This window comes from Ranitomeya imitator, chromosome 5 (assembly GCF_032444005.1).
Source record: "Ranitomeya imitator isolate aRanImi1 chromosome 5, aRanImi1.pri, whole genome shotgun sequence".
In the NCBI taxonomy this organism is placed as follows: domain Eukaryota; kingdom Metazoa; phylum Chordata; class Amphibia; order Anura; family Dendrobatidae; genus Ranitomeya; species Ranitomeya imitator.
The window spans coordinates 517,858,386-517,874,412 of record NC_091286.1 but is presented as its reverse complement, the minus strand read 5'-3'; the positions used below and the strand labels follow the sequence as shown (position 1 = coordinate 517,874,412).

The 16,027-nt window shown below is 47.6% G+C and overlaps 1 protein-coding gene across 1 annotated transcript in view; it reads left to right on the top strand.

Annotated features, from left to right (window-relative positions):
• EIF2A (eukaryotic translation initiation factor 2A) overlaps positions 1-16,027 on the top strand; it is a 49,926-nt gene that overhangs the window by 17,118 nt on the left and 16,781 nt on the right. The window contains exons 5-8 of the mRNA XM_069727529.1: positions 5,653-5,752; positions 5,909-5,991; positions 6,384-6,457; positions 9,895-10,039. Of these exons, the coding sequence (XP_069583630.1) occupies positions 5,653-5,752; positions 5,909-5,991; positions 6,384-6,457; positions 9,895-10,039 (402 nt within the window). The remainder of the gene's footprint in view (positions 1-5,652; positions 5,753-5,908; positions 5,992-6,383; positions 6,458-9,894; positions 10,040-16,027) is intronic.

Here is a 16,027-nt window from a genome sequence, read left to right as displayed (position 1 = left end):
CTGAACTGAACGGGAAAGAGGCTAAGTGAATGGAGCGGTGTTGACGTCACTGGTCAGAACGTTATCGCACATCTTAGAGATCACTTCTAATAGTGGGACAGCCCCTTGAACAAATCATAATATATGACCCTTATTGATCTTCAGAATGATCTGTCCAAGCTCATTGACCAGAGCAAATTTTATAGTGGAATTCTGTGGTATTTCTGCGCAAATCCTTGTCTTTCTTCGTGTATGATGTTGTGATCAGGGTTCTGTGGAGGCCTTCACTTTCCTGCCTTGTTTTTCTTTCTGCTGATGATAGCTATGAATGACATTGGCTGTACGTTTGTGATTATTGTCCTGCAGCAGAATAAATTTGGAGCCAATACGATGCCTCCTTGATGGTACTGCATGATACATAAGGACATGACTATAGTTCTCAGCATTGCAGACATCAATAAAGAACCGTTCCAGCCTTTGTTTTTATTGCAGCGCTAGCCTTGTGCTTCTATTCTAACTTTCCTGCCCCTAATAATACACTTACCAGCTACCATCTTCATCTGTCATTGGCGCCACTCCGGTCATCTGCAGATTGTCACCTGCCGGATCGCTCCAGTGTTTGTTGGGCAATCTGGAAGTCACAGCTCTATGCAAGTCTGAGAGCCAGAACGAGGCCTTAGACTTACATCGAGAGCTGATAGCCGGCGTCATCGACAGTTCTTTTAAATCTAGCGCATGTGTGCCGCTCATTTTGACAGTGTCGCTGCGTCTCTGAAGGCAGGCGTACGTTTCCCGCCTGCACATGACCGGAAGTTCAACAGTAGGCTGTCTGGGATTACACGAAGAGACAGAAGGATTTGCACCAGTCTACATCCACAGATCATCTGTGCTTGGTTCTTAATAGTGCTTGAAACTACCTCCAGAAACGAAGTGCAAGTGTACCAAGAAGAATCATTGCTTTAATGCGGTTCTGAACACAAACTGCAATCACACCAAATATTCATCCTATTGACATTTCTCTTTTTTCTTGCTTCATTGGGGGACACAGGTAACCATGGGTGTATGCTGCTGTCGCTAGGAGGCTGACACTATGCAAATAAAGAAGAAATAACTCCTCCCTGGCAGTATACACCCTCCGACAGGCACCAGGCAACTCAGTTTTTCCTTAGTGTCTGTAGGAGGCGGACCTGGATCTAACAATAGATCCGCATTTGTTTTTTCTTTCATGTTTTGTGTGTGTTTTATTAATCTTCTTTTTTCCTTTTTGTTTCAGATGCTTCTTCTGGGGCTACAGGGTGCAGTTCTCTCACCCTGATTCCCCACAGTGAGCGACCGAGAGAGCAGTGTGGTTTCACCCACATCGCACCCTCTCGGATCCGCTGGGCAGGACTTCGATTCATGTCACCCTGGGGTGTTCATGCTCGCTGTCGGTGGCTAGTCCTTGCCCTGTTCCCTTCCTCCCCCCCCTCATCCCTCTCCTCGGAGTGGGCTGGGAGGAAGACGGTGGTCACTTCCAGTGTCCCCATCCCCCTGTTTAGGGGTTGACACAGTCTTCTGCGCTGGCTGAGATAGCGTGGGAAGGAGGACTTCATTTCTAGGACCCTTTCCGTGGTACGAGGGCTCCTGACGCGTTCCTCGTCTTCAGGTAGGGGGATCTTGAATCAACGGATGCCCCCACTCCCCCCCAACCTATCTCACCTCTACAGTGGCAGGCATCTCTTAGCAGGCACTGCAGTCCGGCTGCCCCTGGGTTCCTGCGCTGCACCTGTCAGCGCCGATCTTCTCCCTTTTTTTTTTTTTTTCGGTTGCTAGCGCGACATGCAATAGCCCCTTCTTCTTTTCAAATTTCGCGGCCGGCTTCTTCCGTTCTCAGAAGTTTGGCTATCGGTAGTCGACGACGCCTGGGTCAGGGAGATTGTCACCTCAGACTACAAGATAGAATTTTCTTCACCCCCAGGAAGACGTTTCTTTCTCTCTCGTTCTCCCAAACAGTCCTCCCATCTCCCAGGGCTTCTCCAGGCCGTCGATTCTCTCCTTGCCTCAGGAGTCATAGTTCCGGTTCCTTATCGCGAGCGGTTTTCGGGTTTTTACTTAAACCTGTTCGTGGTGCCAAAAAAAGGACGGCTCTCTCTGTCCAATTTTGGATCTCAAGCGGTTAAATCGCCATCTCCGAATTCGACACTTGAAAATGGAATTGCTATGCTCGGTGATCGCGTCCATGGAACTAAAAGAATTTCTGTGTTCCGTGGACATCCGGGATGCGTACCTACACATCCCGACTTGCGTACAACATCAGAGGTTCCTCAGGTTCGCGATCCATGCCATCATTACCAGTTCACGGCTCTCCCTTTCGGTCTGGCGTCTGCTCCCAGGGTCTTTACGAAGGTCATGGCAGCGGTTGTGGCCATTCTACGTTCAAAGGGGATTCTCGTAATTCCATACCTCGACCTACTCCTGATCAAGGGGTCGTCTCGTCGGGATTGCAGCCAGACCCTCCATCTTACCCTGGACACGCTTATTCGCCTCGGCTGGGTAATCAACTATCAGAAGTCCTCCTTGATTCCAACCCAACGTCTGGAGTTCCTGGGCATGGAATTCAACACCTCTTAGGCTCAGGTCTTCCTCCCCAAGGAGAAGTTCCTTTCTCTTCGTCGGGGGTCAGAGCACTAAAGGGCCCGAACCCTCTGCCTCTCCGCCTTGCCATGAGGGTTCTGGGGAAAATGGTCGCTTCCATGGAAGCAGTCCCCTAAGCTCAGTTCCACTCTCGCCATCTCCAGCTGGCCCTTCTGGCTGCCTGGGACAGGAACCCACTTTCCCTGGACCGCCCGCTTCACCTCTCTCCCAAGGTGAAGGAGTCTCTCACTTGGTGGACGCTATCCACCTCCATTCTGCGCGGGAGGTCATTTCTTCCCCCTCCGCTGGCAAGTCATCACCACAGACGCCAGCCTCCAGGGGTGGGGAGCGGTCTTTCCCCACCTCACGGCTCAGGGCCGCTGGACTGCTCAAGAGACACGGCTTCCTATCAACCTCTTGGAAATCAGAGCCACCTTCCTAGCCCTCATCCACTGGCAGTCCCTCGGACAACACCACAGCCGTGGCTTACATAAACCATCAGAGAGGGACTGGCAGCAGACAGGTCATGACGGAAGTTGCAAAAATTCTGCGTTGGGCGGAGAGCCATGTTCCCTCTATATCAGCCGTCCACATCCCAGGGGTGGACAATTGGGAAGCCGACTTCCTCAATCGCCAAGAACTCTTGGCAGGCGAGTGGTCTCTTCTCCCCTCAATCTTCAGTCAGATTTGTCAGAGGTGGGGCGTTCCAGACGTCGACTTAATGGACTCCAGGGCAAACCACAAGGTTCCCCAGTACGTTTCAAGATCTCGGGATCCGATGGCCGTCGGATGCGACGCTCTCGTGATTTCGTGGGCCCAGTTCCAAATGCCTTATCTGTTCCCACCCCTCCCCTTGATCCCAATGGTCGTAAAAAAGATCAAGACAGAAGGGGTCCCTGTACTCTTTGTAGCTCCAGATTGGCCTCGCAGAGCGTGGTATGCGGAACTAGTGAACATGCTGTCGGACGTTCCATGGAGACTACCGGATCGTCCGGATCTTCTTTCGCAGGGGCTCCTCTTCCACCCGAATTCTCGGTCTCTGGATTTAATGGTATGGTCGTAGGTTGAGGCCGCGTTCCTGAAGGACGCGGGTTTTTCTCACAGCGTCATCCAGACTATGATAAAAGCGAGAAAACCGGCTTCTTCGCGTATCTACCATAGATGTTGGAAGGCCTTTTTCCGGTGGTATGAGGACAACAGTCTGTTTCCTATAATCTTTTCCCTTCCATCACTTCTCGATTTCCTTCAAGCGGGTCTTGATTCGGGACTTTCCCTGAGCACCTTGAAGAGTCAGATTTCCGCTCTGTCCATCCTTTTTCAAAGAGACCTGGCCTCTACCACAGGTGGGGACCTTTTATTCAGGGGGTTGCTCATATAGTTCCCCCTTATCATCCTCCTGTCGAGCCTTGGGACCTCAACCTCGTGTTAGACGCTCTCCAGTGTGCGCCTTTTGAACCGATTCAGGACATCCCCTTCTCGCTTCTTTCATGGAAGGTGGCCTTCTTGGTCGCCATCACCTCAATTAGAAGAGTGTCCAAGCTGGCAGCATTATCCTGTTGTTCTCCCTTTCTAATCCTGCACCAGGACAAGGTGGTTTTTCGGCCGGTTCCTTCCTTTCTACCAAAGGTAGTTTCGGCATTTAACATCAATGAGGACATTGTCCTCCCTTCCTTGTGCCCTTAGTTCATCCTTTGGAGAAATCTCTTCACAAGTTGGATGTGGTCAGGGCTATCCGGGTTTATCTTTCCAGAACTGCTTCTTTTCGTCAAGCCGATCCTCTGTTTATCGTCTCGGAAGGGCGTCAAAAGGGACTTCCTGCCTCCAAGTCCACAATTGCTCGTTGGATCAGTTCGGCGGTTCTGGAGGCATACCGTGTCTGAAACAAACGGCCTCCTTCGGGGGTGAAGGCTCACTCTACCCGGGGAGAGCTTCCTGGGCAGTTCGTCGCCAAGCTTCGGCCTCGCAGGTTTGCAAGGCCGCAACATGGTTATCCATTCACACCTTTGTAAAATTCTACAAGGTGCATACTCAGGCTTCTGCGGACGCGAGCCTGGGTAGGAAGATATTGCAGGCAGCGGTTTCTCACCGGCCGACCTAACTCTTTTTCTTCAGAATATCCCGCCCTAGGGACTGCTTTTGGACGTCCCATGGTTACCTGTGTCCCCCAATGAAGCGAGAAAGAGGGATTTTTGGTTCTTACCGTAAAATCTTTCTTGGAGCCTTCATTGGGGGTCACAGCACCCTCCCTTTAGGTTTTACCGTGTTGGCCTACGTGCCGTTGTGGTTTGGTACATAGGTTGAGTTTAATTTTTACTTGTTCCTACTACTGCTTTTGCACCAACTGAGTTGCCTGGTGCCTGTCGGAGGGTGTATACTGCCGGGGAGGAGTTATTTCTTCTTTATTTGCATAGTGTCAGCCTCCTAGCGACAGCAGCATACACCCATGGTTACCTGTGTCCCCCAATGAAGGCTCCCAAGAAAGTGATTTTTACGGTAAGAACCAAAAATCCCTCTTTGTTCATTCACTTTGCATTTTGGTGATTTAGGATATTTTCTATATCATCACTTCTATCTTTGAAAGCCTTCTTTGCATCATTTTACTCACACTTGTCTAACCTTTGTACAGTATGTAGGTCCTAAGAAATATAGTAACTGTACCTAATAAATGAAACCTGTAGCACTTTAGCGGCCCATGTTTTTTTTTTGTTGTTTTGTTGTGCTCCATGACACTTAAATAACTATATTATTTTGACCGGCTGTGCCATAAATGTCTGATAGGTCAGGTCCCAGAGATCGGGGCTAACGTGTGTATAGAACTGGGGGCCCATTGTGCAACCTGATAAGGTGCCAGTTTTCCATTCATTTTTCTCTGGTGGGACAGGAGTCAGGGACCCTGATTCTACAGTTAAGTACATGTCCCAGATGTGGGACATGCCATAAATGTCTGCGGTGGGGAAAACCCCCTCTAAGGAAACCTTGATATCTCCAGCCATATATTGTGAAACACTGACGGTACTCGTTTTAATAACAAAACTTTAACCGTTCTTGGTTTTATCGCAGGTGGAAAAGATGGCGCAGCAGGAGTCCCTAACCTCCAGTTATATGACTTGAAAACAGGAAAGTGTGTGAAGTCATTCATCCAGAAGAAGATGGAGAACTGGTAAATATCTCAAACAAATCTGCAGTGCTCTGTCATAATTAGAGAAGTCTAAAAGTATGTGAACTCCAGGATATATATATTTATATACACACAACGACTCATTTCATCGCCACTGTTTTATAGCTGACGATATGACCTTCGCTTTATATCCTCTAGGTCTCCTCGCTGGTCTGTAGATGAGAAGATTTGTGCCAGGAATGTGAATAATGAAGTTCACTTTTTTGAAAACAACAACTTTGGTATAACGGCCATTGGTTTGCTTAGCTGATTTCGGTTGTCTGACTCGTACTAAGTAGCCTTTATTCTTTTCCAAAAATTCTCCTATGAGTATGTACAATGTGTTTTATTTCATCGGGCACTCTGTTCCAGTTTCTTTTAGAGGGTAATTTCCATTTTGAATAGAGCGGAGATGCTGATGCTCAGCATCCTCTCCATGCTTATGAGATTGCTGGAGAAAGCCGAGTACAACAATCGGCTTTTTTCATCAATCCCATAAACAATGAATAGAGCAGATCTGCATTCTCGGGAAAACTTGCTTTTTTTGGGAGTAACCCTCTAACGTTTATAGCAAACATCCGTGGTGTCCTGATATATAATTTCATTGTTTCTATGTTTTGCCATTTTTTGTCAGATACCATTGCAAATAAATTGCACTTACAGAAAGTCAGTGATTTTGAGTTGTCACCTGGAGAGCATCCCTGCAAGGTATACTTTATCATGCTCTGTAAATATTCATCTGATTTCCACAACCCTAAACTAACCAATGTAGACTAACCTAGGCTAGACTATATATATATATATATATATATATATATATATATATATATATATATATATATATATATATATATATTGTTTAATTATGGACCCCATCATCAGAACCACCCTGGCACAGGGTTTTTTCTTTAGGGCTTATTCACATGACCATACAGTGACTGAATTTTATGGTTCATCTCTCGACCTGACTGCTTCTTTTCTTACCCAACTAACAGTGTCATATATGACTGAGACAGGTCAGGGTTGAGAAATGTGAATGTAATGTAGAACATAAAAATCCATCGGTCAGACAGTCACGTGAATAAGCCCTTAGGTTGGTGGTGTTGTGTTTGATAGTACGGCTTAGCCACAGTCACTTGGTGATATTTATAACCAGGGCTGTGGAGTCGGTAAGCCAAACCTTCGACTCCTCAATTTCCATTACACCGACTCCACCAAAATGGGCTCCGACCCCACAGCCCTATTGATAACATCATTATTTTACTTCTGGAAACCTTTAATAAATGTTCAAGTGCTAAAATACAGAAAAGGCATTATTATGATAATCCTATAATCCATTGTCGCCATTAGTGCTAAGGTATTCCGACTACTGAAACTATTCTACTGGCCCGTTTTTTTTTTTCTGCTGGAAATAATTGTGAACTTGCTTGTGGCCCATATAGGTCTTTGCTAGGCTATCTTCTTCCACTTTTTTGTACCTGTGAAAACGTGCTATAGTTGAGATAAGCTGTGTTTGGCCTCAAGGTTTCTTCAATTGAATTTTGTTGAGTTTGTATTGAAAAACACAAATCCTGGTTACATCTCGATATGACATTGCCAACTACTTCTCAAGCTCGACCGGCCAGAAGAGCAATGAAGGAAATTATTCCTTTGGCAAAATGAAAAGCACGTTCCAAATATTGAAAACACCAAATGAACAGAGAAAAAAGTTATGGACTTATTTTTGGAAATGTCGGTTACTTTCTATTGACTTATTGTCTTTTCTTGAAAATTTTCAATTTTTTTTAAAAGTAATTTCTGGAGCAGAAAACCTAGCTCCCTCCCCCCCCCCCCATCCTCTTCAAACAGTGGAATACTCCCCTTCAATCACCCCCAAGATGGAACCATTGCAGGATGCTACGGAGGTCTGTGCCATCTAGATGTAAGGAGGACTGCTGAAGCCTGAGATTTGGCTGCAATAGTCATGTGACTAAAAGCGCTTCATCAGAGAAACAACTGACCACAGCAGACAATCGTAGGCTTCAGTTGTTCTGTTGATATCTGAACTTCGGACACCTCTGTTGCACCCAGTTCTGGATTCATGGAGGTGACAGAAGGTGATTATGTCTACGATTTAAAAAAAAAAAAAATTCATTCTTTTAACCAAGGGGTGGGGAACGTCCGGCCCACGATATCATCTAGTGTGACCCGCAGCCACTTTTCCCGTTTTTTGGCCATGGGCCTTTTAATTCTTTAGAGGGTGTGGACGCCCGCTATGCGGCCCGGCGCCGCCCCCATTGCTCATTCAACTTATCGGCATCATAGACGCCGACACAGTTGAAAGCAGTGATGGAGAAGAGAGCGTCAGACGCTCCCTCTTCCATCATTCCCCCTTTGCGTGTGACTCAGCGGGCGCACAATGACGTCACTTCATCGTGTGCTACACTGTACCAGCAGAGGAGCCGATGAGACCGGAGCAGCAGAGCCTGGAGCAGCGCATGGACAAGGAGGAGTGGTGAGTATTGTGTGTGAATGCATCACTGTGTATCTGTGTGAGAGTGTGGGGAGAGCTGCACTATACTGTGTGTTGGGGGGAGCGCCACTATACTGTGTGTTGGGGGGGAGCGCCACTATACTGTGTGTTGGGGCGGAGCGCCACTATACTGTGTGTTGGGGGGGGGGGGAGCGCCACTATACTGTGTGTTGGGGCAGAGCGCCACTATACTGTGTGTTGGGGGGGAGCACCACTATACTATATGTTGGGGGAGCGCCACTATACTATATGTTGGGGGGAGCACCACTATACTGTGTTGGGGGGAGCGCCACTATACTGTGTGTTGGGGGGAGCGCCACTATACTGTGTGTTGGGGGGAGCACCACTATACTGTGTGTTGGGGGGAGCACCACTATACTGTGTGTTGGGGGGAGCACCACTATACTGTGTGTTGGGGGGAGCGCCACTATACTGTGTGTTGGGGGGAGCGCCACTATACTGTGTGTTGGGGGGAGCGCCACTATACTGTGTGTTGGGGGGAGCGCCACTATACTGTGTGTTGGGGGGAGCGCCACTATACTGTGTGTTGGGAGGAGCGCCACTATACTGTGTGTTGGGGGGAGCGCCACTATACTGTGTGTTGGGGGGAGCGCCACTATACTGTGTGTTGGGGGGAGCGCCACTATACTGTGTGTTGGGGGGAGCGCCACTATACTGTGTGTTGGGGGGAGCGTCACTATGCTGTGTGTTGGGGGGGGGACAACTATACTATGTGTTGGGGGGGCGCCACTATAGTGCGTGCTGGGGGGAGCACCACTATACTGTGTGTTGGGGGGGCGCCACTATACTGTGTTGGGGGGGAGCGCCACTATACTGTGTGTTGGGGGGAGCACCACTATAGTGCGTGTTGGGGGGGGGGGGACAACTGTACTGTGTGTTGGGGGGGCGCCACTATACTGTGTGTTGGGGGAGCTGCAAGTTATTTAAATGTTTGAATAAATATACGGTAGTTGGCTAATGTTTAAGTTAATAATTTTATAAGGCCCCAGAACACTATTATAAAATTCCAAATGGCCCTTGGCCGAAAAAAGGTCCCCCCAATAATCAGTAAATCTCTGGGATCTCTGCTACCAGGTGTAGCTGAGACCCTGCAAAACACGATCAGATCTGGCTTTTGCGGTTCCTGATCATGTGATAACCGTTATTCCAAGAATAACGATCACTTTAAAAATTTTTTAAAAAAATAGATCTAATAATTTCTTTCTTGTGGCATGTTTATACATGTCACAGGAGAGAGACATGATGTCCCCAAGTCCCCCTCTGTACCTTCACCATCCCCCGGCCCTCCTTCATCCAATGCCTCCTCTTCAGTGCGCCTGCCGAGATCTGCCAGCAGGAACCCGGCTGCAGATGGGATTTTTCTTATTGGTTCCTGACTTTTGATTATTGCAATAGACCCTATCACAGTAATCAAAAGGCCAAAATTTTCTCCAAAATTGTGATATCTTGATTTTTACAAATGATCGCACATCAAACAAATTTTACGACCATCATGGAGTACAATATTTCACAAAAAAATCATTCTCAGAATCACAGTTTTCAGCTTCAGACAACCCCGTTGCGGTAATTTGGCATGGATCGGTTGACCTATAATAATGTTTCTCTTTTCCAGGTAGTAGTATATGTTCCTGGAAGTAAAGGTGCCCCATCGTTTGTGAGGTTGTACCAGTACCCCAATTTCACTGGCCCTCAATCTGCCATTGCTAATAAAAGTTTCTTCAAAGCTGATCGAGTGATGATGCTGTGGAATTCTAAAGGTAATGATCAGGTTGTGTAGGTGGCACTGCCCGGATACTTCTCAGTATCTGACATCAACAATCACAGACCTTACACTAATGGATCCTAATGTGGACAACCATGCATTTTCCTAAACATATGGTTTATATTGTGTCAATTGTCTTTTTATCTTTGTGGTGGTGGGATTTTTCATCTTCTATTTTCCCGTCTCCCATGACAGCACACCTGAGAGAGGGATCCGCCCAGTCGGGACAGGAAACCTACCGAAACAAAAGGGCGGTACCTCTCCCTCGCTTCAGTTGGGTTTCCTGTCCTGACGGGAACCCTTGTGCTGAATCATGGCGGTACTTTTTTGTTTTTGTTTTTTCGTTGATAGAAGATCCACTTACCCACTCCCGTCCCGGCACTTGAAGAGCAGGCAGGACGCCTGTAGGTCGGCCTTCGGGACGCTGGTAGCGCCGTCCGCAGATCCTTCGGGCTCTTGCGCACGTGCGGGCGTCGGTCCAGCGCAGTCCGGATCTCTGGAGCCATTCTGCGGCTGCCACGCCGCTCTCTCCCCCTCTGCTGGAGCGACTTCCGGGTGCGCGGCTGGCGTTCAGTGAAGGGGCGTGCCTGTGTGATGTCAGAGAGGCGCGCCGGATCCAAGATGGCGGCGGCCATGGTTTGAAACGCCGGTAATTATGTGAGCTCTCCGGCGGTGTTCTGGAGGGGGAGAGGATCAAGAATTGTTACCGGAAGAGGCGGGGAGCGCTGTGGAACGACCCCTTATTAAGGGGGTGGCTGCAATAGATCGCTGCTCATTCCCATACAGTCCAGAGATGGAGGGTATGGAGCAGCAGCAGCTATTACAGCAGCAGCAGCAAGAGCCCTTATCAGGCGATACATCTGCTCGTCATCATCCTAAGAAGAATAGCCGCTCAAATGGAAGGAGCAGCAATCATCCTAGTCGGACCTCTCAGGACTTTTCGACATCCAGGAGGAATGTTCCCCGTGCTCCCAGTCCGCCTCGGAATCCGGTACCCTTTATGGTCAGCGGGTGGTGAGTGATCTACGTGAATGTCACCCTGGTGGTAATGGGCTACATTTTCTGTTTACTTGGCAGGCGCCGAGGAAGGCTAGTTCCAAGACAAAGAATAAAGAATGTGCCCTCTGTAATGTCCCATTGGCAGTTCAGTGGCAGAAAAGTCTTTGTATAGATTGTATTCAAAAGACTATCCAGGAAGAGACCCCTGACTTTGCCTCTAGTCTTAGAGCAATAATCAGAGCCGAAGTACAAGACTCTGTTAAAGCAGCCCTTAAGAAATAGGGTAGTAAACACCCTGAACCAGTTTCGGCTTCTGAGGTATCTCCTTCTGATGAGGAAGGTCAGGAGGAACCGTTATCTCCCTGCTCCTCTTCTCCTAAGTCCTCTGACTCCTCTTCTGATAGTGATGTGGGGGGCCGTCCGTGCTTTCTTACTGAGAACACGGACAAGCTAGTAAAAGCCGTTAGAGCTTCAATGGGCCTTAAAGATGAGAAAGCGGCCAAATCCCTGGAGGACATAATGTTTGGGGGTTTAGAGGAAAAGAGAAAACGCACCTTCCCAGTCAATTCCAGAATAAAAGCCCTTATAGAAAAAGAGTGGAGGAAACCAGAAAAATCGGGTAATCTTCCCTCGGCTTCTAAAAGACGTTACCCCTTTGAGGATAAAGATTCAGAGACTTGGGATAAGGTTCCGAAAATCGATGGTGCGGTGGCTAGATCGTCTAAAAAAATTATCCCTTCCCTTAGAAGATTCTGGCGTATTAAGAGATCCTTTAGATAAAAAAGCGGATGGGTTCCTAAGACACACCTGGGAAGCAACCGCAGGGGGCTTGAAACCAGCAATCGCAGGAACCTGTGTCTCGCGCTCCCTTATTGTCTGGCTGCAGCAGATAGAGGAGCAACTGAAGTCTAAAGCCCCGAGAGATGAAATTCTAACCAATGTAACTTTAGCTAAAGGTGCAGCTGCCTTCGTAGCGGATTCCTCTGCAGACTCTGTAAGACTGGCAGCTAGGGCTGCAAGTTTATCCAATGCAGCTAGACGTGCTCTCTGGTTGAAGGGATGCCCGGGGGATCTACCTTCAAAAAATAGACTTTGTTCTATACCATGTGACGGCCATTTCCTCTTCGGTCAAAAATTGGAAGACATTTTAGAGAAAGCAGGAGATAGGAAAAAGGGATTCCCTCGTTTTCCTGTGGACTTTAGAAGGCCTTATTTTCGGAGGGGCAAATTTAGTAGAGGCCGCCCCCCAGGAGATAGAAGGAATTGGGACTCCAGAGACAGAAGGGGATCTGGATACATGTTTAAAGGTCCCTCAACATCGGCGAAAAAGCCCTCCCAATGACGCCAGGCCAGAGGTGGGGGGAAGGCTTTCATCTTTTCTCCCAGCCTGGGTAGACATCTCCCCCAGTCATTGGACTCTAAAGGTTATCGAACACGGCCTAAGAATAGATTTTGTTTTTCCACCGCGACAAACTTTTGTTTTAACGCCCCAAAGAAAGACTCCAGAGGAGCAGCTAGCCTTGGAGGCAGAGGTACTGGAGCTCGTATCAAAATGGGTTCTTGTGGAGGTCCCGGGGGAAGAGCAGGGAAAAGGTTTTTACTCTCCTCTTTTTCTCATACGAAAACCAGACGGGTCCCTGAGAACTATTATCAATTTAAAAAATCTAAATCGGTCAATAGTAAACTGCTTCTTCAAAATGGAGTCAATAAATACGGCCATAAAACTCTTATTCCCAGGTTGCTTCATGGCAGCCATAGACCTGAAGGACGCCTATTACCACGTCCCAATTCATCAAGACCACCAAAAATACCTAAGGGTGGCGGTTTATGTACAAGGCTGTCTCAGGCACTATCAGTATGCTGCCCTACCATTCGGCCTATCAATAGCACCAGAGAATTTTTACAAAATTAATGTCAGAGGTCATGTCTTTCCTCCGCTCTCAGAATGTAGTTATAGTTCCGTATCTGGACGACTTCCTCATAATAGGGAACTCATCAACACATTGCCAAACACAAATAGAACAAGTCATATCAACGCTACAGCGGTTGGGGTGGAAAATAAATCTTGCCAAATCAAGGTTGATGCCGGAGCTAGTGCAATCTTTTCTGGGTTTAGTCCTGGATTCCAGGCGTCAGCTTTGTCTTTTGCCAGAAAACAAGCTGATCAAAATTCAAAATCTTGTAGAGTCAGCATTTCATCACCCCGCAATGACATTGAGAAGGGCAATGTCCCTGTTGGGTTCTCTGACGTTCTGTATACCCGCAGTAAGATGGGCACAGTTCCATCTAAGACAATTACAATGGGAGGTCCTGGCAGCACAGAGGTGGTTAAAAGGGCATTTAGAAGGAAAGCTACGCCTTTCATTAGAGGTAACAGATTCCCTAAAATAATGGACCATAATAGACCATTTGACATCAGGGGTCCAGTGGATAACTCCAATAGACCAGGTCATCACCACAGATGCAAGCGGTTCAGGATGGGGAGCTCATTTGGGGACACTCTCAGTTCAGGGATCTTGGTCCCATTTAGAATCACAAGCAGCGTCAAACCTAAGAGAGTTGTGGGCTGTAGAAAAAGCTGTAAAACATTTCCTTCCCATCCTCCAGGGTCATCATACCAGGGTCATGTCGGACAATCACGCAGTTGTTGCATACATCAACCACCAAGGGGGGACGAGATCCCCTTCCCTGATGAAGTCAGCATCTGTCCTCCTACAACTAGCGGAGCGCCACCTACTATCCCTCTCGGCTCTCCACATAAAGGGAGTCGAGAATATAAAGGCAGACTACCTAAGTCGCAAAACACTGAGGCAAGGAGAGTGGTCTTTGAATCCCCGGGTGTTTCAACAGATAGTGCAGGCTTGGGGCTTACCTGTGATAGATTTATTTGCCACCCTAAGCAACAGGAAGGTAGAGAGCTTCTGTTCACTAGATCCAAGAGAAAAACCCTTCGCGGTAGATGCTCTCCAAATACAATGGAATTTCAGCCTCGCATATGTGTTTCCACCAATAGCGATGATTCCGACGGTAGTAAGAAAAATCAGAATGGAGCAGGCGAGAGTAATTTTGATTGCTCCATTCTGGCCAAAAAGACCTTGGTTCTCCCTCCTGAGACAAATGTCAGTGACCGATCCATGGATTCTGCCAGAAATTCCGGACCTGCTTACTCAGGGTCCAATATGCCACTCTCAAGTGAAGGGCTTCCATCTTGCAGCCTGGAATTTGAGAGGGCATTACTGAGTAGGCAGGGGTTTTCACCAGGGTTAGTCTCCACCTTGTTAAAAAGTAGAAAGCCAGTAACATCAAGGATATATGGCAGAACATGGAAAAGGTTTCTGGAATTTTCGGGGCAACCTGTGGGGGACAGGGCTCCTGTGGGTACTATTTTAGAATTCCTACAGGCGGGGTTGCAACTAGGGTTAGCAACTAATACGCTCAAGGTGCAAGTGTCGGCATTAGGAGCCTTGTATAATTATAATCTGGCCTCCAATAGATTGGTGTCCCGCTTTATAAAATCATGTAGTAGGTCTAGACCAGTGGTAATTCAGAGGGTTCCTCCATGGGATTTGAATCTGGTGTTAGAGGCTCTGACTAGTGATCCATATGAACCCTTGCAGGAGTCATCAATAAAAATACTTACTCTTAAGACTGTACTTCTGGTAGCGTTGACATCAGCCCGTAGGGTGAGTGACTTGCAAGCCCTGTCTATCTCCCCTCCTTACACGCAGATATTTGATGATAGAGTAGTGCTCAGGCCAGATCCGGCATATCTGCCGAAAGTAGTACTTAAATTCCATAGGAGCCAAGAAATTGTGTTACCCTCTTTTTGTGATAATCCCAAGAACCCAGGGGAAGAGAAATTTCATACACTGGATGTGAGAAGAGCTATTTTGCAGTATATATCTCTGACTAGTCAGTGGAGGAAGGATCAATCCTTATTTATAGCTTTCCAGGGTAGCAGGAAGGGATATGGGGTATCCAAGGGTACTATTGCTAGATGGATTAGGGAGGCCATTTCCTTATCCTATTCTCGTGGTGCTCCGATCCCTGAAGGCATCAAGGCTCACTCCACCAGAGCCGTGGCTACTTCCTGGGCAGAAAAAGCAGAGGTATCGATTGATCAGATTTGTAAGGCCGCTACCTGGTCCTCACCGTCTACCTTCTTTAGACACTACCGGCTCGATCTATCCTCCTCAACTGACCTTACCTTTGGTAGAAGGGTACTACAAGCGGTGGTCCCTCCCTAAGGTGTTCTTTCTCCAAAAATCTCTCAGGTGTGCTGTCATGGGAGACGGGAAAACACCAAGGTTACTTAATGGTAGCCGGTTTTTCCGGAGCCCATGACAGCACCTGTATATTCCCTCCCTTTTGTCACCCTTTGGTGCGCACTTTTAGTTGGGTGTTTTTTGTTATTATTATAATGTGGTGATGGATTACCATGTGTACTAACCAAGGAGGCCTCTCATGCTCTGAAAACCAACTGAAGCGAGGGAGAGGTACCGCCCTTTTGTTTCGGTAGGTTTCCTGTCCCGACTGGGCAGATCCCTCTCTCAGGTGTGCTGTCATGGGCTCCGGAAAAACCGGCTACCAGTAAGTAACCTTGGTGTTTCTTTGATCCATTTTGCTGTTTATAGAAATTATAATATCTCTTAAAGGGAACCTGTCAGTAGGCTTTGCTATGGAATCCGAAAATAGCATAATGTAGGGGCAGAGACCCTGTTTCCAGTGGTGTGTCCCTCGCTAGGCCGTGTGGTGTTGGTTCAATAAAAAGTGTTTTATCAGCAGAAGATTATCACTACAGGGCTAGGTGTCTCATGCCTCGTAGTCAACTTCTGTGTAACTTTACCCCCACCACTAATTATTGTGCACAGAAAGCTGCCAATCAGCCGTGAGGGTGGGATTATACAGAGCTCAGCATTCTGAGTACCGCTAGCTCTAGAGCAGCATCAGAATAACAACGTGCAAACCGGAAAGTGACACGTCA